Source organism: Watersipora subatra, chromosome 7, assembly GCF_963576615.1.
Source record: "Watersipora subatra chromosome 7, tzWatSuba1.1, whole genome shotgun sequence".
Classification (NCBI taxonomy): domain Eukaryota; kingdom Metazoa; phylum Bryozoa; class Gymnolaemata; order Cheilostomatida; family Watersiporidae; genus Watersipora; species Watersipora subatra.
This window is the reverse complement of record NC_088714.1, coordinates 33,984,594-34,010,760: the sequence shown is the minus strand read 5'-3', so window position 1 is coordinate 34,010,760 and position 26,167 is coordinate 33,984,594. Positions and strand designations below refer to the sequence as shown.

Here is a 26,167-nt window from a genome sequence, read left to right as displayed (position 1 = left end):
ATAAAAACTCTCAGACTTCACTCCGCTCGTCTGGTCGTGGGATGAATATATAAGGGTTATATACTATATGTGCATTATAAAATGAATATATAAGAGTTATATACTATATGTATATCATAACATTAATTTATAAGAGAAGGCTAACAATGTAAAAAGGAAACAAAACTACCTCACTGAGGATACCTCCTCCACAGCCCACATCAAGGATAATCTTCCCTTTCAAAGGAAAATAACTTTGCACATTGATGTCATCAAAGGACTCTGCAATTAAGGGCACCCGCAGCTTGTTCATAGAATGTAGGGATGCGAGACTTCCCTTCTCAGCCCACCTGTACAAGCAGTGAATGTTTGTGTGACTACATAGGTAAGACGGTTGATCTGGCAAGTTAAATATGTATAAAAAACCCCTAGCTGCTCTATCGGCCCAAACCGGTGACAGTGTGCAGACAAAGTTCACTTATTTTCCAAATCTGGAATGTTAGTTATTGAAATTCAGTAAAAATGTGAAAAAATGTTTTCACATTTTCAGTTTTAGAACATATGTACCACACATCTTAACATATTTAATCAAATATATACAATTTGTTTTTTAAAAACAAGCTCCTTATTCAAAAACGAATGCATCAAATATATGCTTCTGTTTGATGCATGTTTTCAGTCATTTAACATAGAACTTTAACATAGAACTTTAACATAGAACTTTAACATAGAACTTTAACATAGAACTTTAACATAGAGCTTTAACATAGAACTATAACATAGAACTTTAACATAGAACTTTAACATAGAACTTTAACATAGAACTTTAACATAGAACTTTAACATAGAACTTTAACATAGAACTTTAACATAGAACTTTAACATAGAACTTTAACATAGAACTTTAACATAGAACTTTAACATAGAACTTTAACATAGAACTTTAACATAGAACTTTAACATAGAACTTTAACATAGAGCTTTAACATAGAACTATAACATAGAACTTTAACATAGAACTTTAACATAGAACTTTAACATAGAACTTTAACATAGAACTTTAACATAGAACTTTAACATAGAACTTTAACATAGAACTTTAACATAGAACTTTAACATAGAACTTTAACATAGAACTTTAACATAGAGCTTTAACATAGAACTATAACATAGAACTTTAACATAGAACTTTAACATAGAACTTTAACATAGAACTTTAACATAGAACTTTAACATAGAACTTTAACATAGAACTTTAACATAGAACTTTAACATAGAACTTTAACATAGAACTTTAACATAGAACTTTAACATAGAACTTTAACATAGAACTTTAACATAGAACTTTAACATAGAACTTTAACATAGAACTCGGGAGGCTATCAATCATTACATGAGGACAAATGAAGTTATGGGGATTGCATGGTCTCAACTAAACACATTTTCATGAAGGTACAAAACAGGTTGAATGTTATATCTTTGTATAAAAGGGTTGTCTGAAAATTTTATCCAATTATACTATTGACATTTAGCCGTTGATGTGATCAGACAAACATAGCTTTTAGTAAATGCCATCTAAATATTGTTATGATGTGGTTTTTGACATTAAAATTGGTCTTAATGGTTGCGATCACACAACACACCTTGTGTGTTGTGTCTAAACACAACACACCACATATATATATTCTTTGTGTGTTGTATATAACCCTTATATATTCATGTTATGAAGTACATGTTGCATATACCGTAAAACCTCTGATTGAAGGCTATGACACTCTTTTTTCAACTCTTCCTTTATAGTGGTGGTCAATTATAGGCAGCATTCAAATAGAGGCTGGCGATGTACTGTTCAAAAGGTTCGTCAGAATTTTTGAAAGATAAATTTAGCCCTATTACAGGCAAAGCGAATGTCGCCTATAATTTTTTTTTGGTGGAGCCATATTAAACCTTTCGGATGCAATAAATCTGCTAACTTACCTTCAACTTGTCAAAACACGACATTTGTGTGTCAAAACACCAATGATTTAAAAAAAAAATGATTAGTGTCTTAACACACAACTGTTGTGTTTTGACAACAGTTGTGACATCTTTTAAAAATGATTATCAAAAATAACAAGTTTTTGGTTATTTCAAATTATTATGAATTATTTGGGATAACAATATATAATTTTCAATTAATCAATTGAAGGCTCTAGTTGAGTAAATCAAATTTCTATAAAGTTTTCGAAAAAGCGCTGATTGAAAAGGCACCCTAGGTTAATGCCTTCTGATGTAGAAAAAACATTACCATCTCTCTTGCAATAGTGTAATAGCCAGCAAAGTTTGGAGCAAACTTTGGTATTCCCATTCTTATTTTCTTTCTATCAAGCTTGTATTAAATATAACCAAAAAACGGCAAAACAAATCAAAAGTAAGATAGCATACCACCTCTTAATTTTCTATTATATACACTTTTATGAACTATTGTGTAAGCAGTAATCGGCATTTGAACAAATGACAGACTAAGTGAGCCAAACAACAACAGGTACAACAACAGTTACAACAACAGGTACAACAACACACATTGCACATACCAAGTATTTGACAGCTTGTTAAACCGGTCTATCTCAGCATTATCAACTGTAGATTTGGCGTCAGAGACAAATCCCCGTGGATGGTGAGACCTGTAGCATCAAATATCTGTGCATAATATATGTGCAAGCCGTTTCAGAATAGGCTTTGAGGGTTTTTATTGAAGCCTTTCGCGAATGTAGCATGAAAGTGTATGATCATTGAGGTCAGAATCATAATAGTTACGCAAATCGGCCAACAATTTATAACTATAAAATAGATGCAGACCTAAAACCTTCTAGGCGTGTGTACAGGCGCTTCATGCTTACTCAGAAAGCATCCGCTACAAAACAATAAGTCATCAAATTAGATTATCTCAATATAGCGCATCTCAGCAAATTTAACAATGTTAGCATGTACATTGGATAGACTTCACTAACTATAACATTAGCAATAACATTAGCTATAACATTAGCTATAAAATTAGCTATAACGTTAGCTATAACATGTGTTTCTTGTGTACAGTAAATTTGTAAAGATAATGAAATTTTGTTGACGGGTGAATGCAGCCCAAATTATGGTAAAAATTTTTTTGCTATTCTTGTCAAACCACTGGCTTCAATGTTTATTTAACAATACAGTGCACCCTCGGAATACGATTACCCTGTTATACGATTTTTTTACCTTACGAAGTGGAACATCACTATACGAATTTTCTTTCACCATAAGAATTCAACCAAATTTTTACCTGAGTTCAAATTTGGCGGTCGACGAGCTTATTACGCACATCAAAATAACAAAGACGTCGAAATGTTGTTTGCTGAAAACATTTGCACAATGCCTGAACGAGACATGATGACCGACTTCTCTCAGCTCAGCAACTTCCGCATGTAAAACAATGTTATTTTCCCTTTAAACCAGAAGCAAAGTTTGAGTTGCAATTCCTTCAAACAAAAGGTCCATGGTCAAACAACTTCCCTTAGCCTGCTAGAAAAAATTTACTTCCTTACCAAAACAGCATTGTTCGGTCTTTCCTGCCGGATTAGATTAAAAAAGGTTTTAATGGGGTCGGCTAAAATTCTGCTGAAAACATGGTGAAAAACTGATGATAGAATTTTGGTGATAAAAATATAAAATTCAGTAAAATAGTTAAAAATACATACTAAAACTTAGCTTCAAGTGTGTTTAGTAAGCTAAACTTATTTAAAGTGAATTTAAAGTTTATGTTACACATACAAATGTTTTGAAGGTTAGAACTCTCTACGGTACGTACTGCACATAGCAACGTTACCTTTTAATGCACATCATAACCAATAAATACATTAAATATACTAAAGTTACTGTAGGTAACTATATTTACTAAGGTAAACATACTATTTTTTACCAATTGTTAATATTTACAGTACTTTTATGAAAATTTGATGATTTTACCAAGGTATGTATGCATTATATAATTACTATGGTTTCTATACCCCTTCATACGATTTTTCACCATATGATGCCAACCATGGAACCAATTAGAATCGTATCCTGAGGGTGCGCTGTGCATCAGACAATTGTTTATTTTGTGCAATATAATCTTTCACTTGGCACTTTATGTGTAGTCAACTCGAAAAGTTAAGTTTTTAGTAGATGGTTGATGAAGCGCATAAGAGAACATTGAACTTTTTTATTACTCGTCTTGCTTCAAGCTTTTCACTTACATTCTGATTCTCATCACATTCTGATTCTCATCACATTACATTCTCATCACATTACATTCTCATCACATTACATTCTCATCACATTACATTCTCATCACATTACATTCTCATCACATTACATTCTCATCACATTACATTCTCATCACATTACATTCTCATCACATTACATTCTCATCACATTACATTCTCATCACATTACATTCTCATCACATTACATTCTCATCACATTACATTCTCATCACATTACATTCTCATCACATTACATTCTCATCACATTACATTCTCATCACATTACATTCTCATCACATTACATTCTCATCACATTACATTCTCATCACATTACATTCTGATGAGAATAAAAAATAAGAGTAAAATGTACTAAAATAGTTGAGGAAGATTTTTCTTTTTTTGGGTTTTCATAACCTTGGCTCTTATAATGATGGGTTTTCATAACCTTGACTTTTATAACGATGGGTTTTCATAACCTTGGCTCCTATAACGATGGGTTTCATAACCTTGGCTCCTATAACGTTTCCTGTATACTTCCGCAATGGTAGTTTTAGACAAAACTACTTTCAGATTGGAATGAATTGATGTTAACTGATTTTAGCACTACCTAAAAATGGAAATAATTTGGTACAAACAAAACTTTTTACGAAACATGCTTAGAAGTTATACCAAACATCAAAAACTTAGTAGCTGCTTTGGTGTGAACGTTTACTACTGCCCCATTACATGTTAACTGACAGCTCAAAATATTTATTGCATTAAAAGTAGCAGATAATATTACAGATTAGGGATTCAAAAATACACAGATGTTTGCGTAATTTTGATAAAATACTAGGTTTTATCAGTAATGCCAAGTCGTGAAAGCGAACAGTAAGATTTGCAATCTTTGCAAGATATCAACTGGAAATAGCTGCAACATTGTAGAACTATCTTTTTCTAGAGCATAGATTGTATTTGTATTTTAGTGCGTACATGTACTTGTTGTATAGTGTCTAGTTCGAAATCACTGTTTTGAACTAAACAATCAAAAAATTTTGTTGGAAGCAAACATGTGTGCTAGTTACTAAAGACACAGGTTATAGATTCATTCTTGAGATTGATCGTCTTTTGGCGCCGAAAGAGGAACAGCGGTTTTATGATAGAATGTCCATCCCAGTAATTTTTTCACATATCTAAACTCATAATAATTAGGTGAGTTATTAGGTGAATGGTTGAGAGAGAACAATTGCTTCAATAAGCCTGCATTCATTGAGTGTGATGTAAGTGTAAAGGAGCTATGCTACGTCAGGAGTGTGGATGACTATAAGTCTGATGGGTTTATCAATTTGAGTGACACAAGGTTGGAGCAAATGAGACAATATGAAGCAGAAGATGCAACTTGAAAAGAAACGGTTGGTGCTATAGCCAGAGGCGGGCCTGGCAAACGTAATAGGTGCTTTGAATCAATAAGAAACTCATAGACTTAAAAGGAGATGGTTCTAAGATGAAGATTTGTATATCAAAGTTTACAATCAGTAGACTCTGACAATGTGATAGCATAGATCTAACGGGTTTTGTGTGGTGCTCATGAAAATGCAGATAGCTTGTAGAACAGGACCAGAAATATACTTTATTGGTCAACAATGGCTAGCGAGTTGAAACAAAGCTTTGCCCTGCCAACCTTGTTCAACGAACAAACTGGCTAATCAAACTCTTTGATGTGTCACGAGGTTCCAATACAGCTGTTCCCTAAAGTGGGAGCTGATGTCTGTTATTATAGAAGAGCTTCATACCTCGTCTTAGTAGACTATATGGCAGACATCATAGAGCTGGTAAAATTGTAATAAACAAATGTGTTTCATAATTGAGGCTTGCAAAAGTGTATTTTCCCATCACAGCGGTTCCATGATATCTACACAGTGGTAATGCAAGGTACTATGTTAATAGTGAATTTTTCATGCTAGCTAAAAACTGAAACTCTATATATACTACCTTTTCACTTACACATTCACAAAGTAATGGCAAAGCAGAATCGGCTGTCAAGATCATCAAAAATATTCTAAAACCAGTCGAAGGTCCCTGGAAAGCTCTTATGGAATATCATACATCCCCTAACCAAGACTTTTAAAGTCCACATGAGTGGCTGTGCTCAAGGAAAATCATGACTATGGTACTTGTATCAACTTCAACAAATGATCTGACTCTTAACAATATTTTCTTGTAATCATTTGCTGTTACACCTACATAAACATTTTGTATGCCATGACATTTTTTCGATACCGCATATTTGACAGTGCATTGTTTGGCAACATGACCTTTGATCCTATCAAATGTGGATTTTTTTGTTGAGTTCATGTCAATGTTCAACTTATGATTGGTCAGCTGAACTCAGCCAGTTTTGCATCAGTGATCTGCCACGTAAAACTTGTTCTGGAATAATCTATTAATACTAATACTATACTAACTACTCACGAGTTATTAAAGTCAAACATTGTATTCGAACTAGAAAGCACTATCATTGTTATGAACTAGAAAAGGGCAATAATAATGTAGTTTGTTAGGCAAATTATTGTCAAAGATTTTTTTTATTCATTCATGCTTGTAAGGTTGGAATCTTTCAATATGATTCAAGTATTATTTTCTTTATACATAAATTGAGTTTATTGCCGCATCCTCCAGTCACTAGTTCCTCAAGTGCCCTGCTAGAACAGTACCACAAGCACCTGAAGTACTAGAGCCTAGCCAGATAGATTTGGAAGCAGTTGCTGCGGCTAAAGTAAACAGACAACACAGTATGGTAATTGTTCGCAACAATGGCAGTAAAGATAAAAACACACTAAAGTGGCAACCAGTCTTGGTGCAAACTGTTAATGATAGAGCGACGAAATGGAAACCAGCAAAAGTATTAAAGCCGCTGTCAAACTGATCTTATCTTCAAGAAAACAAAGCTGGAAACAAGCAAAGAAATTGATCTGTCAAGTCCTTCAAGTCATGCCAGTAAATTTTGACAGTCAAGAGATGCATACTTTACAACTCTGACATTAATGGAGAGAGCAATGCAGACTGTTGTATATGCATGTGTCTGCCTCGTACCCGCTCGTATTGCAAGAACTTAGATTACGTATGCCAGTCCAGTATTGAAACACCGCACCACAAATATGTAGGCCTATATGAGTCAACAATGTGGATGACTACGAAGCTATATAACCATGTGACCAATTGCAGACGAGCTTTTCCCTGGTGGATTATTTGATGAGTGAAAGTATTTAACATGGCCTAGTCGGCAGGATGACCACTGCAAAGTTTGTTTAAAGTGATTCGTGTTAGTGCTGTGATACTTGTGTTCAGTGTTTAGCAGGTTCTATACCTCGCGGTAAGTGTTACGTGTGTGTTTTCCGTGCTTTCAGTGATTCAGTGTTTATAGAGAAATTTACTGTTTACGGTGTAGTGGTGCTCAGTGAAATATAGTGTTTACGGTGGCGTAGTGGAGCTCGGTGAAATTTGGTGGTGCTTTTACCACATGTGTAGTGTTCGTGTAGTGTTGTGTTATGCGTCACCTACGGCGTTTAATTTTAATTGGTTTTTCCCGTTAAAATTGGATAGTGGTGAAGTTAATGCTTCATAGAAAAGATGATTTGATAGTTTTTAAATTGTCGCGGAAATGGTTGGTATAAAATTGGGTAAGGATGAAGACGGCAACTATAAATTTAGTAGCCGTATGAAACTTATTGTGTTATTACACGCACTAGGTAGTGATGGTAGAGATGCTTTAAGCTCTGTTGATTTTCGTATGCTGGATAAAAACTCTACTCATGATGAGGCTATGGCTCATTTAGTTACTATTTATGGTACTGATGAGACGGTATACATCAAAACATTGAAATTCGTTACTGTTTCACAAACAGCTTGTGAAAAGGAAAGGGATTATTTGCTTAGAGTTGAAGAACTTAGTAGAAAGGTCGATTTTGGTGGTAATGAAGATGTGAGGAAATAATTTGCTCTTGCAATAGCTGTTAATGGCTTGCGAGAAGGTTCTTTACGTAGGCAATCAATGCAACAAACCGAATTAAATTGGAAAAAATTAACAGATACTTTGATAGCCAGAAAACTCGCGCGAGAATCTGATGCCATATTGGAAGGAGCTAGATTAAAGCTAGCAAAATTAGTGTTTCGGAAATTTTGACAAAAGCTTCTAAAATAAATTTAAAGCAAGAAGAGCCAGTCATTATTCAAGTTCTGATTCAAGTGCTTCCGAAAATGGTTGAATTAACAGAATTTCTCAAAAACAATGCAAGAGTTATATACGATGAAAGGTCTAAGAATAAATACTCTAGAAAAGAGAGTAGAAATACTGGTTATGAATCTCTTAGATATGATCGTAGGAGCAAGTATAGAGACTCTAGCTGACAGTGGTTCCTAACTGGTGGTCCATGGACCCCTAGGGGTCCACAGGAGGTTTTGAGAGGGTCCACAGGCTGGTGCTAGCATTAGTTTTTCTAGCTAGTTATTTACAGCTATTTCTGTCTTATAGTGGTTGGATCAATGATATAAAACCTTAAAGGATAGGCGACGGCTATCATATGGGCGGGGTTTAATGAACAAGCTCTGTTGGGATTGTGCTAGCCTGGGTTTCGAGGCTAATGCAATTCTCGCGGGGTGGTCGCATTGTCTTGTTAGGTTTTATCACCTATGTGCGTCAATCGCTGGATAGTACCTGATTTCCGGTTAGTAGTACAAAACAACAAAACCTGTAACCAGCAAACACATAATTCTCTCTCTCCCTTTTCAATTTCAGTGATATACTAAGACCCATGAAAAATGAAACATTTCAACTTAATTATTTTTTATTAATTTTAAGATCGGTAGGGGTCTAAGTATATGCTTGAAATTAAATATAATTCACCCGAAATTAAAATTTAATTAATATTTTGCCACCTCTAATATAAAATGACAGTTTTTCGTTGTTGTCACATTGTTTGATCCGGCCAATAAGATGGGACAGCAGAAAAAGCTGTGCAGTGTAGTTTTCATACTCAAAATCTAAATATAAAACCAAATTTGGGTCATTTCACAATGTTGACTATTAATATCATGAATGCTTGTTAATGGCAGCTGACTGATCATAACTGTGACAATATTTGCCATCCATATTTATTTGACAACAAAATGAAACTAGCAGATCGGTAAAATAACCACCATTGTTTATAAAAGTTGGAAATTGTAAAAGTTGTAAGATTATTTTAACTTGGATCACATGATCAATAGCTTATGATAATTTAATTATAATTTAACTTTACTAAGCAGTGAGAAAACAAAGACAGTGGTAGTTTCAGCTGTAAACGTAAGTGAAGTATGGCAATGCATAATGGGTATTTCAAATTTTAAGCTGTTCTATGTTGATATGTACATGTATGATTTTAAAACATTTTTAGCATGGCTAGCAAGAAAAGAAAATATGACAATTCATATTTAGACTATGGGTTCACCTGTTTAATAACAAAAGATAAAGAAAACCTCAGTGTGTGATCTGACATAAAATGATGACTAACGATTCCATGAAGCCTGCTAAGCTAAAATTACATCTAAGGTCCCAACAATCTGATTTAGTAAATCATGACAGAAAATTTGCTGAACGACAGGAAACATCCTTGAAGAAGATGATTTTCTTCTGATGGAGCTTTTCAGGTAGCCCAGGACAAGGCGGTTGAAGCATCATATGCAGTTGCATTACAAATTGCAAAACAGAAAAAACCTTACACAATTGGGGAGCAGCTAATTAAACCCTGCGCTCAGCAGATGGAGAAGCTTGTGCTTGGTAAAGTGGCCGAAAGAAAGAAATCTGCGATATCATTGTCAAATAACACTATTCAAAGGCGAATAACTGAAATGAGTGAAAACATCAACAAACAGTTGGTAGAGGAAATTCGAAATGCACTTTTTGGATTGTTTTCTATTCAACTTGATGAATCAACAGATGTGGAATCGTGTGCTCAGTTGTTGGTCTTTGCTAGATACATGTATGTCAACAATGAAAACATCAAAGAGGCGTTCCTTTTCTGCAGTGCACTCAAAACAACTATACACGCCTCTAAAATTCTTGACAAGGTTTCACAATTCTCCGAGACTGAAAAGCTGTCATGGGAAACTTATGCGGCTGCTGCACAGATGGTGCTCTATCAGTGTTAGGATCTACCTCTGGCTTCCAAGCAAGAGTGAAACAGCTAGTTCCAAATGTCAAAGGCGTACATTGTATGATACGCAGACATGTTTTGGCTGCTAAAACCCTTCCTGAATCATTTTCAGCAATCCTCAATCAGGTAATTAGCATAGTAAACTATATCAAAGGCGGATCCCTGAATTCTAGATTGCTTAAAGGTTGACTTGCAATAAAATTCACATTACAGTTATTTGGTATCAAAAGATTCACCATGTCTTACTCTGTTGTGTTGTAGGTGCCAAATATGTGGAAATGTGAGTACAAGCTCTTAAAAGCTCAGAAACGAAAAGCCGCCGTAGATTAGAATCTCTTTATTTCGATGATGTAGCCATGAAACTTGGTTGTCTTGTCATGTAATGTTCTCACAAGAATTGAAAGGCATATAAAAAGCTCAATATAAAACTTATCGTAGCACTAGTTTATGACAAACACTTCGGGTTTTATCGAAGACCCCATATCAAATATAGATGCTCGCTACTTTACAGTTTTGTTTCGGTTTGGTCTAATCGGCAAGTCGTAATCTAATCATGTGACCCAATACTTCACAAATAATTTCTGCAGCACTTTTCAATTATCGCAAGTGACCAACAAGCTCGTCATAATTATCAGACAATGATATGTACTCCTTCGAGCGAAGGTTAAAAAGTTTAACGAGTTTTTACGGTAAGTTATAAGATATCACTGCTAAAGGTGACAGAATTACGATGACGATGAAATAGACGCGTAAAAACAATAGACATAGTTTTATTGAATGCGTGAAGCATATTTGTGAAAATATTTTGACGAATAAGGTTGCATGAAAGTGTAAACTGAAACCATCTTTCACAACTACATCACATTTGAGCCGTTTTGGAAAGAGACTCCAAACTACAGTGGTCTCGTGTGGCTGCGATTTTATGTTCGTTTTTGACCTTTTAAGAGCTTGTAATCACCTTTCCGCATATTTTGCACCTACAACACAACAGAGTAATACATGGGGAATCTTTTCATATCAAATAACTGTAATGTGAATTTTGTTGCAAGTCAACCTTTAAAGAACTATGCAAAGATATGGAAGCAGAGCATCAAGTTTTTTTATATCACACAAATGTTCGTTGGCTTTCCAAAGGAAACGTAACTGCAAGGACATTCAAACTACAAGAAAAAATTAAGATCTTTTGGGAACAGAAAAACAAAGCAGAATTCGAAAAATGTCCAAAGGATGAAGTTTGGCTGCTTAATCTAGCCTACTTGGCGGATATATTCGACCAAATCAATGAACTTAATCGCCAGATGCAAGGAAAAAACATAAACATAGTCAAGTTCACAGATGTCTTGAAAGCATTCCTATGCAAACTTGAATTATGGAAGAAAAAGGTAGCTCAAGGTAATTTTTCTATGTTTGAATCGCTTTCCTTGATTCTACAGCCCAAAAATTAAGAAACTATTTCAATGCCTATATCATTACAAAGTAATATTATATTTCACTTGGATTCTTTGGAGTCAGAGTTTCAGCACTATTTTCCTGAGGGGAGTGAATCAGAACTGAGCCTTGTCAGAAATCCTTGAAAAGAAAATGAAAGCGTACTTGGTGAGTTGCAGAAAGCACACATAGATTTGAAGAATGACTCATCTGCCAAAGATGTTCATGAAGATCAAACCATTGAAGAATTTTGGCCTTCCATGATTCATTCAAATCCACAGACAGCCAAACACACCCTTCAAACTCTGCTCCCATTTGTGTCTACATACCTATGCAAGTTCGCTTTCTCCTACATGGTTGTTCTCAAATCGAAACAACAAAATCAACTGGGACTTGAAGACGACATGCGATGCGCTTTGTCAACCATTTCCCCAAAGATTGAGAATTTTGTGAAAAACAAGAAGTACAATTAAAAAACTAAAAAACTGACTACTGAAAACTAAAAGTCAAAGCAATTTAGTATAGCATTGCTTTTATAAGAAAATAAATAGAAACATGTCAAATCTACTGACTCTTATATTATTCTAATTTATAATGTACGCCAATTTACAACGCATTGTTATAAACACTATATATTATGATGTTTATAAAAGGTCCATGACTTTTAGATAAGGAGCTCAGGGGGTCCATGGCTCCAAGGTAGTTGGGAACCACTGCTCTAGCAGATCTTCAAGACACTTTAGAGGTGATAGGTATAACCATGATTGGCGTGTTAAATTTTGACTTGCAACAAAATTCCCATTACAGTTATTTGGTATCAAAAGATTCACCATGTTTTACTCTGGTGTGTGGTAGGTGCAAAATATGTGGAAATGTGATTGCAAGCTCCTAAAAGCTCAAAAAGAAACAGTTAATCGCCACTATCACAAAAATGCCATGTAGGCAATGTAGACAAAGCAGAAAAAAACTTGGTCCCTCAGGTTCCAGTGGAAGTAAAGACAAAGAGAACAAACTATTGTCAGTTCTGAAGCAATACCAATTTGGAGCACCATATTAGGCAATCAAGTATGATGGACAGTCAAGCTGGATCCATATGCTACAGCTCAAAACATTTTCACACAGTTCTTTTGTTTGTTTATAGTTATTTTTGTTTCTGTTATTTTAGCCAATTGTCTGGTACAGACAGTGAACTTACAAGTATTTTGCTTATGTGAACAATCGTCAGTTACCGGCTCTGAAATACTGTTACCCTGTAAGTTTCAACCTATGTTATGTTCATTCACCATTCAAATAAGATCTAGTGACATACCAACTACAAGGAAGAGATGATAGTTATTAAAAGTACAGGCTATAGATCCGTTCGTAAGATTGTTGTCTGGTCTTGAAAGCAGAATAACGGATTTATGATAGAAAGTCCATTGCATTATTTTGTCCTCATACTTGAACTCATAATAATTAGGCGAGTTATTTGACATTTCTTATTAATGCGTAAATAGGTTTTTGAGAGTTGACTTCCAAGAATAGTTTATTTTTGTGGATAATTTTTTAAATTTTCAACTTATGTAAAGGAGAAATTTATTGCTAGCAGTCTATAAAATAATATTTTAAAGCCGGATTAATGTTTTGTTATAGCATTCACTAAAAACTTGGAATGCATAAATATGAGATAGATTATTTGCGTTGTTGTATAGAAACATCACTGATACAAAATACTAACAGGGACTGAAACCAGACTACAACATATACACCCAAAGCATCGAACAATCCAATAATTAAAAGAGGGTGTACAAAAAATTTCAAGCTATAAAGTGGAAGGAATCTATCACAAAAGATAAGTCAATCATCCTGCCAGAAAACTTCCAAAAAAATTAGGCCTCTACCAGACACGACCAAAACAACTGGAGTAAGTCATCAGTTCTAATCTGTACATTCCCATGATGTCTTAAAAACAAGTGTTCTCTGATACCAACACTCTACAACATAAAGAACAGAAGCCCTTTCTCTCCATTTGCTGAGGCCTCTTTCTCTCCATCTGATGAGGCCCTTTTTCTCCATCTGCTGAGGCCTCTTTCTCTCCATCTGATGAGGCCCTTTCTCTCCATCTGCTGAGGCCTCTTTCTCTCCATCTGCTGAGGCCTCTTTCTCTCCATCTGCTGAGGCCTCTTTCTTTTTATTTGCTGAGGCCTCTTTCTTTCCATCTGCTGAGGTCTCTTTCTCTCCATCTGCTGAGGCCTCTTTCTCTCCATCTGATGAGGCCTCTTTCTAATTCAGCTGTTGAGGCTCCCTATCTATAGCCTGTCATGACTCTTGTTTGACTGTCGAAACTCAGTTGTAGGGAATTGAGCTAAGATCATGAATAAACGATCGAGCAAGGGTGTAACATTGGCTATTTAAACCTTTTGTCACTAATATTATTTTTTACAATTTTATCTATTATGTATTTTAGTTGTTACACTTATAAAATGAAAAAGTATCTTTAACTGAAAAATATCAATATTGTTTATAATAGCTTAACACTGTTGTATGGGAATATCCCCAAACAAGATACAGTAAAGCCAGACCACAAAATAAGCATAACTGACCTACAAGCAACAAGACACCTAAGATCAAATTAGAAACTCAAAAGTGAAAGAAATCTGCCGCAGAAAATGAGTCAATCACCCTGCCTATGGCGTCTTACAGTGCCTCGCGTCCCGTGTTCTCAACTCGAGTCGAGAAAAAAAAAATAAAGTGAGCAATTGAGGTGTCTCATTTACAGAACTGCATTTACGCATATTATATAAAATTTAATAATTGATTAATAATAATAATTTAAATACTTATATACATAATTAAATTATATATATTGGCGCTATTTGTGCATATTTATTTATATAAATAGACAAAAACAATTGTAGAATGTAAAAGCAAACTCAAAAACAATCTATGTACGTGTTATAGATTGCAGTATATAAGCAGTTTCCGTTTTTCGATCACGTGTTAGCACGAGCTCCATGGCGTATGTGTATCTTGCACCTTGCCAATAAATCCTAATAAATACCTGACAGCTGACTTATTAAGTATATGAAACCAAAACATGACGCTGCGAGTAAGGACAGCAATCACCCAATGATCGATGTGAACTGTCAGAAGTGAGACATTGTCTTAACCAAGCGTGCCACAGGCAAATCAGTCTATCAATGGAATATTGATTTGACTTTAAACTTCTCAGATAAGTGCAGGGTAGCAACCATATAGTATCACTTTGATCTACCGAAATTATGCCTGCAGTAAAACCTCCCAGTGAACTGGATTTCACTAATGCCAGTGAAATGTGGAAAAAGCGCTTTGCCAGATATAAGAGTGCAGCTGATATTGATGCCAAAACAGCCCAACAAGTTGACATACTTATTTTTATAATGAGGGAAGAAGCTGAGAAAATATTCCCTTTGCTAACCGTAGCAGCTGATACTAGTGGTACACCTGCGAATACTTTATATGATAGAACATTAGCTGCATTTGATGCATATTTTCAACCCCGAGACTGCTCACTATATTACAGTATACTGTTTTCTAACCACGTTCAAGGCAATCACGAATCCAATGAAGAGTACATTAGGACACTGTATGAGTTAGTCACAAAATGTGGTTGGGGGATGAGCAACGGGTGTCAATGTTGAAGACAAGAATCCTGGCTGGTATGGAAGACAAAGAGGTATCCAGAGAGTTACAATTGGATGATCGGGTGACTCTGGATAATATCAAATCAAAAATGAGAGCCAAAGAAATAATTCCTAAGCATCAGCGAGAGGAAGTTGATGGGCTAGGTAGCTCTAGCAGCTCAGTAGTAAATTCAGTAGGCCTAGGTGCTGAAGGTGGAGGGGTGCCAGTAAATGCAATAAACCGAAACAAATACAGAAGTCAAGCGGCACCACGTACTGACAAAAAACTGATTTCTGACTGTAAATATTGTGGGGGGAGTCATGCTAAAGGCACGTGTCCTGCGTACGGAAAGCGATGCAACACATGCCATCTCTTTAATCATTTGGCTAGAGCTTGTAAACAAGGCCAAAGGCAAAGAGGTGAAAATTCTCTAAAAACTCTGTCTGCAGAAGTTGATTCTCAATGGGAGGGTAATACACATGAGAAGCAGCAGGCACTGGCGGTGTCTGTAGGGATCCCAGACTCTGAAGAGAAGAGTGACATTGAGTTTTCAGTATTTAGTGTTAATGGGGGTAAAGGGGGTTGGTTCCTAGATATTTCCATTGTAGAAAAAATTGTAAAATGTCAAATTGACACGGGGACCCAGGTAAGCATTATGTACATGTCTACTTTGTGGAGTTTGGGTATTGGTCACATCAAGAGCACTAGGATTTCGCTACTGGATTTTGGTGGCCAACAAATTCGACCAATCGGTAAAGTCTCATTGCGGGTGGCAATCAATCAAAAAGCATGTGAAGCGATGTTTTATATAGACAGTGTTTCAGCGCATAAAGGGACTCTGTTGGAATTACCCGCAATCAAGGATTTGGGGCTTATACTTGGTGTAAATGTAGTCAAAGAGCTGCCAATTAGCAATTTGTGGTCAAAACTGTGTGAAGACATAGCAAAAAACTATGAGTGATCTTCTTCAAGGTTTAGGTAAGATTAAAAAAGAAATCGAATTTCAGTTGAAACCAACAGCAGTGCCCAAAGCTGTGGCGCCTAGAACAATACCACAGGGTATTAGACAGAAATTCAAAAAAGAGTTCTATAAACTGGAAAATGCGGGTATCATATGTATGGATGAGGAGCCCTCAGAGTGGCTACGCCCAACAGTAACTGTGAGAAAACCAAATGATAAAATCAGAATATGCTTAAATCTACAGTACTTGAACACTCAGTTTATAAGAACACAATGTCTCATTAGTACTAGCACTGAGATATTTGCTCGTCTACATGGAGCTAAGTATTTCAGTTGTTTAGATGGGAAACACAGCTTCCACCAGTTGCCATTGACTTATGAGTCTTCGAGACTCACCTGTTTCTTCACACCATATGGTAAGTTTAGATACCTCAGATGCTCTATGGGTATCTGTAATGCACCTGAACTATTTCATGCCAAAATGGTAGATATGCTACAAGGCATAGAGAGAGTAGAAGTCTATATAGACGATATTTTGATTCATGCGAAGACGTTAAAAGAACACAATGATAGGTTACATCAGGTTTTAGCGGGATGTAAAAGCGCTGGTCTCACACTGAACAAGGAGAAGTGTGTTTTTGGACAGCAAGTGGTGACTTTTTTAGGTCATGAGTTGTCTGAGCACGGCGTCTGGCCTGGAGCCGACAAGGTAAGTGCGGTGAAGAACATGGTCATACCCAATGATAGTGATAAATCCTTAGGTTGCGTAGAAACGGGAGGTTGACTTGTCTCTTACAATCTATTTAATAAAGTGACAGCATGCAAGAAGATAGCAAGCCATGCCATATTAGGAGAATGAGACACTAAGCAAAAAACAACAATTGCGTAAGTAGGTCATTTCTGCTAGCTAGCTGACCTTGGGGAATAAGACATAACAGATAGCAAGGCAGATGAGAGGGTACTCAGGTTTATAAACTACTTGTCCAAATTCATTCCAGGATTGTCTGAATTGACTTACCCTTTGTGAGAGGTGTACAAAAAGTCGAAGGAATTTATATGGGAGATCCAGCAAGCACAAGCTTTTGAGGCCTTAAAAAAGAGTATACTTGATGCTCCTACTCTTTCTTATTTTGATCCTAAAGCTGCAGTAACCCTTCCAGCTGATGCTAGCTCTCATTCTTTGGGGGCAGTACTTCTACAGGGTGGTAGGCCAATTGAGTTTGTGGCCAAGTCTCTTACAGAAACTCAACAGAGGTACTCGCAAATTGAGAAAGAGCTGTTGGCTACAGTTTTTGCATGCAAACGATTCAGATATTACTGTTAGGGCAGACATGTCACAATTGCCACAGACAACAAACCGCTGTTGGGTATCATGGAAAAAGAGATAGCTACACTTTCACCTACGCTGGCAGCAATGCGACTAGAGCTGCTAAGTTATTCGTTCACGCTGACTTATGTTCTTGGTAATGATATGGTGATAGCTGATACTCTATCCAGAACGCGCCCTGCAGGTACGGGACTGGTAGAAGATCTGGGGCCAGATCCGCTGATGCAGGTATGCAAAGTTGTAATTAGATCGGAAGAAACCATGGGTAAGTATGCCTAGGCTACGAGTAATGATGAAGAACTGGCGGTTGCGTTACAGTTCATCAGGGAAGGGTGGCCAACAGCTAGACGAGTATGCCCAAGTCCAACTTTACTCTTTTGGAGTTTGAGAAATAACTTAGATGAGGTAGGTGGCATTGTATTTTATGGCAACAGACTCGTAATTCCAGTGACCTTGAGAAATGAGGTTTTAGAGGCATTGCATTCAGCTCATCAGGGTATAACTAAAACAATGCAATGCGCACAGACAGCTGTTTTTTGGCCTGGCCTAAGACGACGTATAAAGGATAAATGCCTGGCTTGTGAGCCTTGTCGTACATTGAAAAGAAAAGGTAGGAAGGGACCACTGCTTTCAGTATCAATCCCGTATTTCCCATTTCAGAAAGTGGGTGTCGATTTATTTAGTTTCAAAGGTAAGGAGTACCTTATGTTAGTAGACTATCTTTCTAAATGGCCTGCAGTGAAAGAATTGGAAACTACCACTGCTAAAACTGTGGCACAAGCACTACGACAAGTGTTTTCTGATTTTGGGACTTCACAGGTACTGGTATCGGATAATGGTCCTCAGTTCTCGTCTTCTTATTTCAGAAAATATTGTAATTCAAAAAGTATCAAACATGTAACTAGTTCCCCGCTTCACCCATCAGGAAAAGGCCAAGTGGAGCGCACTATTGGGACGGTGAAGTCTATGATAGGCCGATGTGTGGACTGGGTTGTCCCAACACCCAGCCCACCTTCGCAACACCCCTATTGGAGAGGGCTTGCCTTCTTCTGCCCAATTGTTGCAAGGGCGCTCTTTATGCGACAGCCTGCCACTCTCGGTAGTTAGGTACCAAGTTCAGACCTACGAGTTAAAAGTGAGGTCAGATTACCACTGGGTGAACGTAAAGCAAAGGATAAGTATTACTATGATAGGAAGGCGGGCTCTGAGAAAGAAGGGTTTAGATCAAATGAACAAGTGTATTTCAGAACTGCCAAAAAAATGGATACAAGGTGAGATTGAGGGTACATATAGTGATAGATCTTACTTAGTAAAGACAGACAAAAACATGCTCTTTAGACGTAACGGTGTAGATATACGAAGTAGTCAAGTCAACAAGCCAATTCATCCTAGAGAATTTCCTATGGGCAAGAATGGGTCTGGGATTGTAAGAAATGCCAATACTGGGGATCAAAACAGAGAGCGAGCGAGCGTACTAGGGGGTTCTGATAAACCGCCGGCTAGCGTCGCGAGTGCACTGCCAACTGTCTCCGCTTTGAGTCTGTTGGTAACGCGGTCTAGATTTGGCAGAGAACTAAAGAGGCCTGCGTATTTAGATCAGTATGAGTGTTCATGAGCAGCTCCTAGGGTGAGTGTTCATGAGCAGCTCCTAGGGTTGTGGTGGGGTTGACACCTCATGCTCTTGGGTGGTCTTTCCAGGGCCTTGGGTGGGATCCCGTGTCTTACTTAGATATTGTAATTTTTTAGTAGTAGTGCGTGTAAGTTTGTTGTAGTATTTTATTTTTTGTTTATCGAGTGGTCAAGACAATCACATGTTACAAGTTTTGAATCTACTGTTTATGGTTTAAACAGTAAGGTTTAGAAGGAAAATGTTATAGATTGCAGTAGGCTATATAAGCAGTTTCCGTCTTCCAGTCACGTGTTAGCACGAGCTCTATGGCGTATGTGTATCTTGTTAATTGTTTCTTGTACCTTGCCAATAAATCCTAATAAATACCTGACAGCTGACTTATTAAATATATGAAACCAAAACAGTGGGGGTCGGGCCACTTCTTTTTCCAATGAAAAAATAGTTCTCTTTCTAGAACCTGACAAGAAACTGAATGAACACCGAAATTGAACAAACATCGAAATTATGTCAATGGCGTTTAATGATGCACCAAAAAAATTCCATATGAAAAATATAGCTAAAGAAAATGAAATTGTAGTGACGTTTTGCACTGGCCTCTCGCTAATATAGCGACTTACGGCCCTTGCAAGCACTACTATGTGGGATCTATTACAAGTTGGATGACCTTGCGTGTGATTAAATAAATATGGCTGTATTAGCGTACTACGAGCTTTAGTTAGTGACTCCGTAATACCTGTGATTATTTGAGTGGCAAAGTAGACCAAGCGGTACACAAACAGACGACCGTGTGCAGACCAATACAACAAATATATATCTAATAAATAATCACTTGCCACCAATAAAAGATAAACTCACGATGTCGACACACATACCTGCCAACTCTCGCGCATTGGGCGTGAGACTCACGCAATTACCCCAAAGAAAAAATGAAAATGCGTGAGATTTTTGCCCCAATTTCAAAAATTTTATATATGCTATCATTGATACATCAATTGCCCCAAAACCAAATCTCACGCATTGCCCCACTCTTGGGTTGGCAGGTCTGTCGACACACGTCCTAAGAAAACTACGTATATTAATAACAAAAAAGAGTGAGCACATTAGCTGTTACAGTGTGCTGTGAAAGAAATCAACTGAATCACAAGTCGAGACTCGTAAAAGCTCTCTCTCTCCTTTTAATACCTTGGCTTTCCCAAAGAGAAGAAAGCAGCAACTTTTTAGTTACCCTAACCATAGCTCTTTTATAAGCCGGTGTTCATAAAGAATAATGGTAACTTCGTCACTTATAATTGACAAACAAGAGCGAAACACAGGCTAGCGATAACTTTGAAAGCGTTGAACTCAAAACCCCTGGAACATTGAACTGGAATGGCAACACGCGACTTTTACACTGATAGTGATATGTAATGCATGCGCCATATTGGAGAGCTAATCGTATACTAGTTCCATTTGTAAACAAGCAGTGAAAAATGAGGGGAAACTGGAAACACACATGTTGAATAATTATTTTCCAGCTGGGTGTTAACAAAAACCCCTCCAACACAAGGTTTAGAGTGCCCTGATAGAAGAAAACCTATTTATAACATATGGAGTGGGATATAACAATTATATACAGCCCTCATAGGCTGTATATCATTTGATTTAATAAGTGATAAGTAGATGTAAAATAGATTTTCGTGGACCATATTAGTCATACAAACTGTTGTATTACAGATGCATAAACCCAGCAAATGATATATTCGAGCAAATCACAGCTGTTCCATTATATTAAAATTTATATTACATATGCATAAACCATAATGGAAAAACTTGGCACATGAAGTATTTCGATAAAAACAACACATATGCTGCCAAAACAGAAGCCGTTTTCAAGATTTAAGTGATAATAGCTTATGAATGTATGATATGTATAATACAGTATCTGTAAAAGATGGAATAAACTACTGCAACAATTAAACGGAAACTAAAAACAGTTGTAATAGAGGATAATCAAAATAATACCAACAAGGAAATGCAGGAATTAGTATAATCAAATGATTAAACTTGAACATTTTACAGAAAATGTGTAAAAGGAGATTTGTATACCAATGAATATTGAGCCAAGGTGCATCAGAGTTTCTTAGAACTAAATCAGATTAGAAATAACAGCACAACCACACCTACAGATGAATATTACAGTGATTACATTGTTACTGGCCTTTAAAAAGTACTACTTTGGCATTTTATGCCACAAAGATGCACCTTGCAGTTTGAATGTAGGATTTTAGCATAATGATGCTGTCGGAGATCATAAAACGACTGAAAAAGGTTTTTCATCAATGACGCAGTGGTTGGATATGCCATCTGCTGTGTCCGTAAAGGTGTTTCCCAAGGCATAGCACATCGCACAAGCATCGGCCTGCAACAAACAGGATCCTGATGACACCCTCTGATGAACGCACCAATTCTCCATTGTTTTGTAGCTCGAGTAAAGTATACAGATGTCGGTACTGGATACTTGACTTAGTGGTAACCAGCGACTGACGGCCAATGTCCCGACAGCACTTTAGTTAGCTTTTACATAATGTAGCCAGCTATATAGACTATACTGTTACCTATAACAGAAATTTTACATCTGAAATCATTATGAGCTCCACAAACTGACCAACTTCTGGAGTAGCCTGTATGATGAGAATCTTGTTTTGAGCAGTAACATTACCTGTCTTACCAGCATCTGATTTTGCACCACATTTGCTGATAAGTTTGCGAAAGGTAGCTTTAAACTGAGTAACAGTAGGTTTATTGTTCTAACCACCTAAACAAAAGCATCAATTATAACAATTACATAAAATCAACAAAAATGAATGTCTTATTCACATAAAAATAGTACCCTTATGATACAACAATACAACTAATAAAATAAGCGAGAATAAAACAGGTCAAAATGCTACCATATCGCTATGTAAAATGAAAATGTGGCAATTTTCACTGGAAATCATTCACACCCATCTTAGGCATAAAGCTTAATGAAAGTTTCTTAATCAAGCATGACTCAAAAATGGATTGCATCCATAAGATTATTTCAATAGAAATGACAACAAACAAATTGCAGAAATACTGCAAAGATGTACTAACCATTGCCACAGATGCATAACTAGAGAAATTCACATCAACATCTTCTAAGCTGCAAACATATTCATAAGCACTTGCTGTGGCAGCTGTCACTGTTTTGCGTGCTGTTTGGGGTTACTGAGTTTTTTTTAGATATATCTACTTTAAGTTTAACAACCTTGCAGCACTGTGCTTGACAATGTTGTTTTGAATTCAATCATTGAAAAGCACCATTCAACATTGAAAAATATTACCTTTAAATGACTTCAGTCGAACATTTTAACCTGTTCTGTCAAAACATGGATCAATGAAATGTTCATTGCAGATAAGTGCCCAAGGATCAGGCTTATTCACTCTTCTGCGGTTGAGATACCATGTTGTAAATAACGAGAGTTCTCAGTTGTTTTGTTTGGAAATCTAAAAATTAAAATTAAACTGTAGTAGTTAGTTAGCAACAGTAGTAATAACAATAGTATTATTACTCTTATCTCCTTACTGCTAGCTATATCCAGGTACAACAATAAATAATATTATAGGCACTACAAACTTTTTTTCCAATATAAATATTTAGAAATAACCTAATGGTTTGTAGTTCCAAAATATAAATATAATAAAAAATTCCAAATTTAAATAATAAACTAGAAATTCCACTGTCATACAGCCCACGACCAAAAAGATGGCCAGAGATATTGGCAAAAAAATAAAGGGTACTAATGGTTGAGAAATGCAATATTAGCAATCAAATGGCTCTGCAGTGCAATAGGATAACTGCAATGGTAGCTGTAATGTACTGGGTGTGGGTGTTATTATATACAACAATAAGCAATAATGAATGGAAAATATGTTTATATTTCCCCCTGCAACAGGAGAAATGCAATATTGGCCAATATTAGAAGTAAAATGCACTGATATTCTTAGAATAATCAATTTTATTAATATAGTAATAATAGAAAACCAATACACAATTTTGTTTACATTTCAAAACGTCATAGGTAGCAATATCAAGAAGTTGTGGTATTTATATAGGTTTTTAGAAAATTTATTTAAAAAGTGTTTGGTCATGACAAACAACAACAATGAAAGGAAAATATTACACGTTTATATCTCTCCCTTGCAATAGGAGAAATGCAATGTTGGCCAATATTATAAGTAGAATGCACTGATATTATTAAAATAACCAATATTGTTAATATAGTAATACAGCAATAATAGAAAACCTATGAGCGTTCACGCGTCTCGAAGATTTCTGCAAACGGCAGCGAAATAAAAGCTGTTACAAAAGTGTTATAAAGCTGTAGGCCTAATTTACTGTAATGTATGTAATTCAACAACAATAAAGAAATGTGTTTATTATAACTCTGAAATGCAAAATTAGAAGTAAAATGGCAAGCTATACACAGTTTGAAAGTTGGTTGCGTTGAATGTAGAATGGTTTTGATACGCGATCTTTAACAGAAAGCGGGTAGGAGCATTCACTCGTATAAAAATGTAGCAAAATAAAAAATGTTCTCGTCATGAAGGGGCGTTGTAGTTTGGCCTTAGCTTGTACGTAAGTTGTAAAGAATTTCGGCTAACGTTTTAAATAATGAAACCTTCGGTGATTGGACAAAAAACATAGGCTGATAAACGGTGTACCACAATTTCGTACCTGTAAATCGGTCTACGCCTCAAACGGTCTACGTTTATTACAAAAACCTTCGAATAAATTCGATTACAAGTAAACAGCACCATAGACTGGTAAAATGAACGGTTTTCTCGTGAAATACGCACTACTAAATAGTTCTACAATCGGCCGCACGGCTTCATTGGCGTTTCAATTTTCGGTCTTAACTTTTATTAAACCGAGCTTTTCAAGCTTTTTGTGGCAATTTTCGTTCAAATAAATCTGTCTATTTGTGTATAATCCGATCAGATGGGTAAGTTTAAAGATAATACCGATAATTTACAAAGACTTGGTAACATATTTAAATAGGTTTAAATGTGTTCTGTATCGTTATGATACTTTAACGACTTTACATTCCGATGCTTAAATTTCTTGATGAAATTTCTAGCCAAGGGTTCGTCTCATTGTTGATGAATAATTTTCGTAAGTTGTGTGCACATGCATTTATCATAAAAACTCCCACACATCGCTCCGCTCGTTTGCTCGTGGGAAAACCTTCGTTCTGAAAGAAAAAAAATTTCACTCACTAGCTTATAAATTTATCTAATCACAGACAACATACAGTCAAACTCGTGCACTCAGTAGTGACACTGATTGACTCTCACTCACCCAGTGACTAGTGTAGTAGAACTAACTAGTGGCAGTACTAACTAGTAGTAGCACAACTAGTAGTAGTCGTAGACTTTAGCAATAGTAATAGAACTAGTAGTAGAAGTGACTCACTTGTGAAATGTCATGCCCTTTCCTTTAAAAGTCCATTCCTGCGCTTTTTGCAGTTCATAGAATAGCAATAGCACTGTGCACCTACACCATTCTGTCTCTTACATAAATTATTAGTAGTAATCTCAGTAGTCTGTTCTTTTGATTTAGCGGTGTATTCGTGATCTTCCATAGCTGTTAAAACTGAAATTAGATTTCTTCCTCACATTGAACACAATGAAATTAACTCAAACGCTAACTGAACATGGCATCGGGCGAATTTCCGCACTCGCGATTGACCTCTGCCATTCCAGTGGTTTTGAGTTCAATGCCCTGGAATGGCAGAGGTCAATCGCGAGTGCGGAAATCCTGCCGACGCCATGTTCAGTTAGCGTTTGAGTTAATTTCCTTGTGTTCAATGTGAGAAAGAAATCTAATTTCAGTTTTAACAGCTATGGAAGATCACGAATACACCGCTAAATCAAAGGAACAGACTACTGAGATTACTACTAATAATTTATGTAAGAGACAGAATGGTGTAGGTGCACAGTGCTATTGCTATTCTATGAACTGCAAAAAGCGCAGGAATGGACTTTTAAAGGAAAGGGCATGACATTTCACAAGTGAGTCACTTCTACTGCTAGTTCTATTACTATTGCTAAAGTCTACTACTACTAGTTGTGCTACTACTAGTTAGTACTGCCACTAGTTAGTTCTACTACACTAGTCACTGGGTGAGTGAGAGACGATCAGTGTCACTACTGAGTGTACGAGTTTGACTGTATGTTGTCTGTGATTAGGTAAATTTATAAGCTAGTTGTGGTATGTTTATCAAACACTCAGTTCATTCAAATTCAAAACGCAAGTGAATATCTAACACAAAGTCATTGCATCAAGCATGACGTAATGTAAGCATTGCAATAGGCTGTACATTCTACATAGGCAATAGGCAATACATTCTACACCAGTGAGTGAAATTTTTTTTCTTTCAGAACGAAGGTTTTTTATTATATAAATTTGGAATTTTTCCACGACCAAACACGAGCGAAGCGATTGGTTTGGGAGATTTATGATAAATGCACATGTGCACACAACTTCCGAAAAATTATCCATTAACGGCCGTCACCAAACCCTTGTAACGAAATCCTATCAACAAATTTAACTATTTTTCAGTAATGTGGTTTAAGTATAATAATGATACAAAACGCATATAAACCTATTTGAATATGTTACCAAGCCTTTGAAAGATTACCGCAAATTCCTAAAACTAACCCATCTGATCGGATTATACATAAATAGACAGATTTATTTGGCCG

At 36.3% G+C, this 26,167-nt stretch overlaps 2 protein-coding genes across 3 annotated transcripts in view; one reads left to right on the top strand and one right to left on the bottom strand.

The window, feature by feature from the left end:
* LOC137399747 (ubiquinone biosynthesis O-methyltransferase, mitochondrial-like) overlaps positions 1 to 20,626 on the bottom strand; it is a 50,486-nt gene extending 29,860 nt beyond the window's left edge. The window contains exons 1-4 of one of the 2 annotated variants that reach the window (XM_068085964.1): positions 20,582 to 20,626; positions 2,818 to 2,872; positions 2,553 to 2,642; positions 170 to 329 (exon numbers count right to left, since the gene is read on the bottom strand). In XM_068085964.1, the coding sequence (XP_067942065.1) occupies positions 170 to 329; positions 2,553 to 2,642; positions 2,818 to 2,852 (285 nt within the window). In that variant the 5' untranslated portion in view covers positions 2,853 to 2,872; positions 20,582 to 20,626. Of the gene's footprint in view, positions 1 to 169; positions 330 to 2,552; positions 2,643 to 2,817; positions 2,873 to 20,132; positions 20,221 to 20,581 lie in introns of those variants that run through there. The other variant, XM_068085965.1, reaches the window with a different exon arrangement.
* Positions 10,017 to 10,406, top strand: LOC137400695 (protein FAM200C-like). The gene has a single exon (XM_068087027.1). It carries the CDS (start codon positions 10,017 to 10,019, stop codon positions 10,404 to 10,406), a length of 390 nt encoding a protein of 129 aa, XP_067943128.1.
* Positions 20,627 to 26,167: the final 5,541 nt, after the last annotated feature.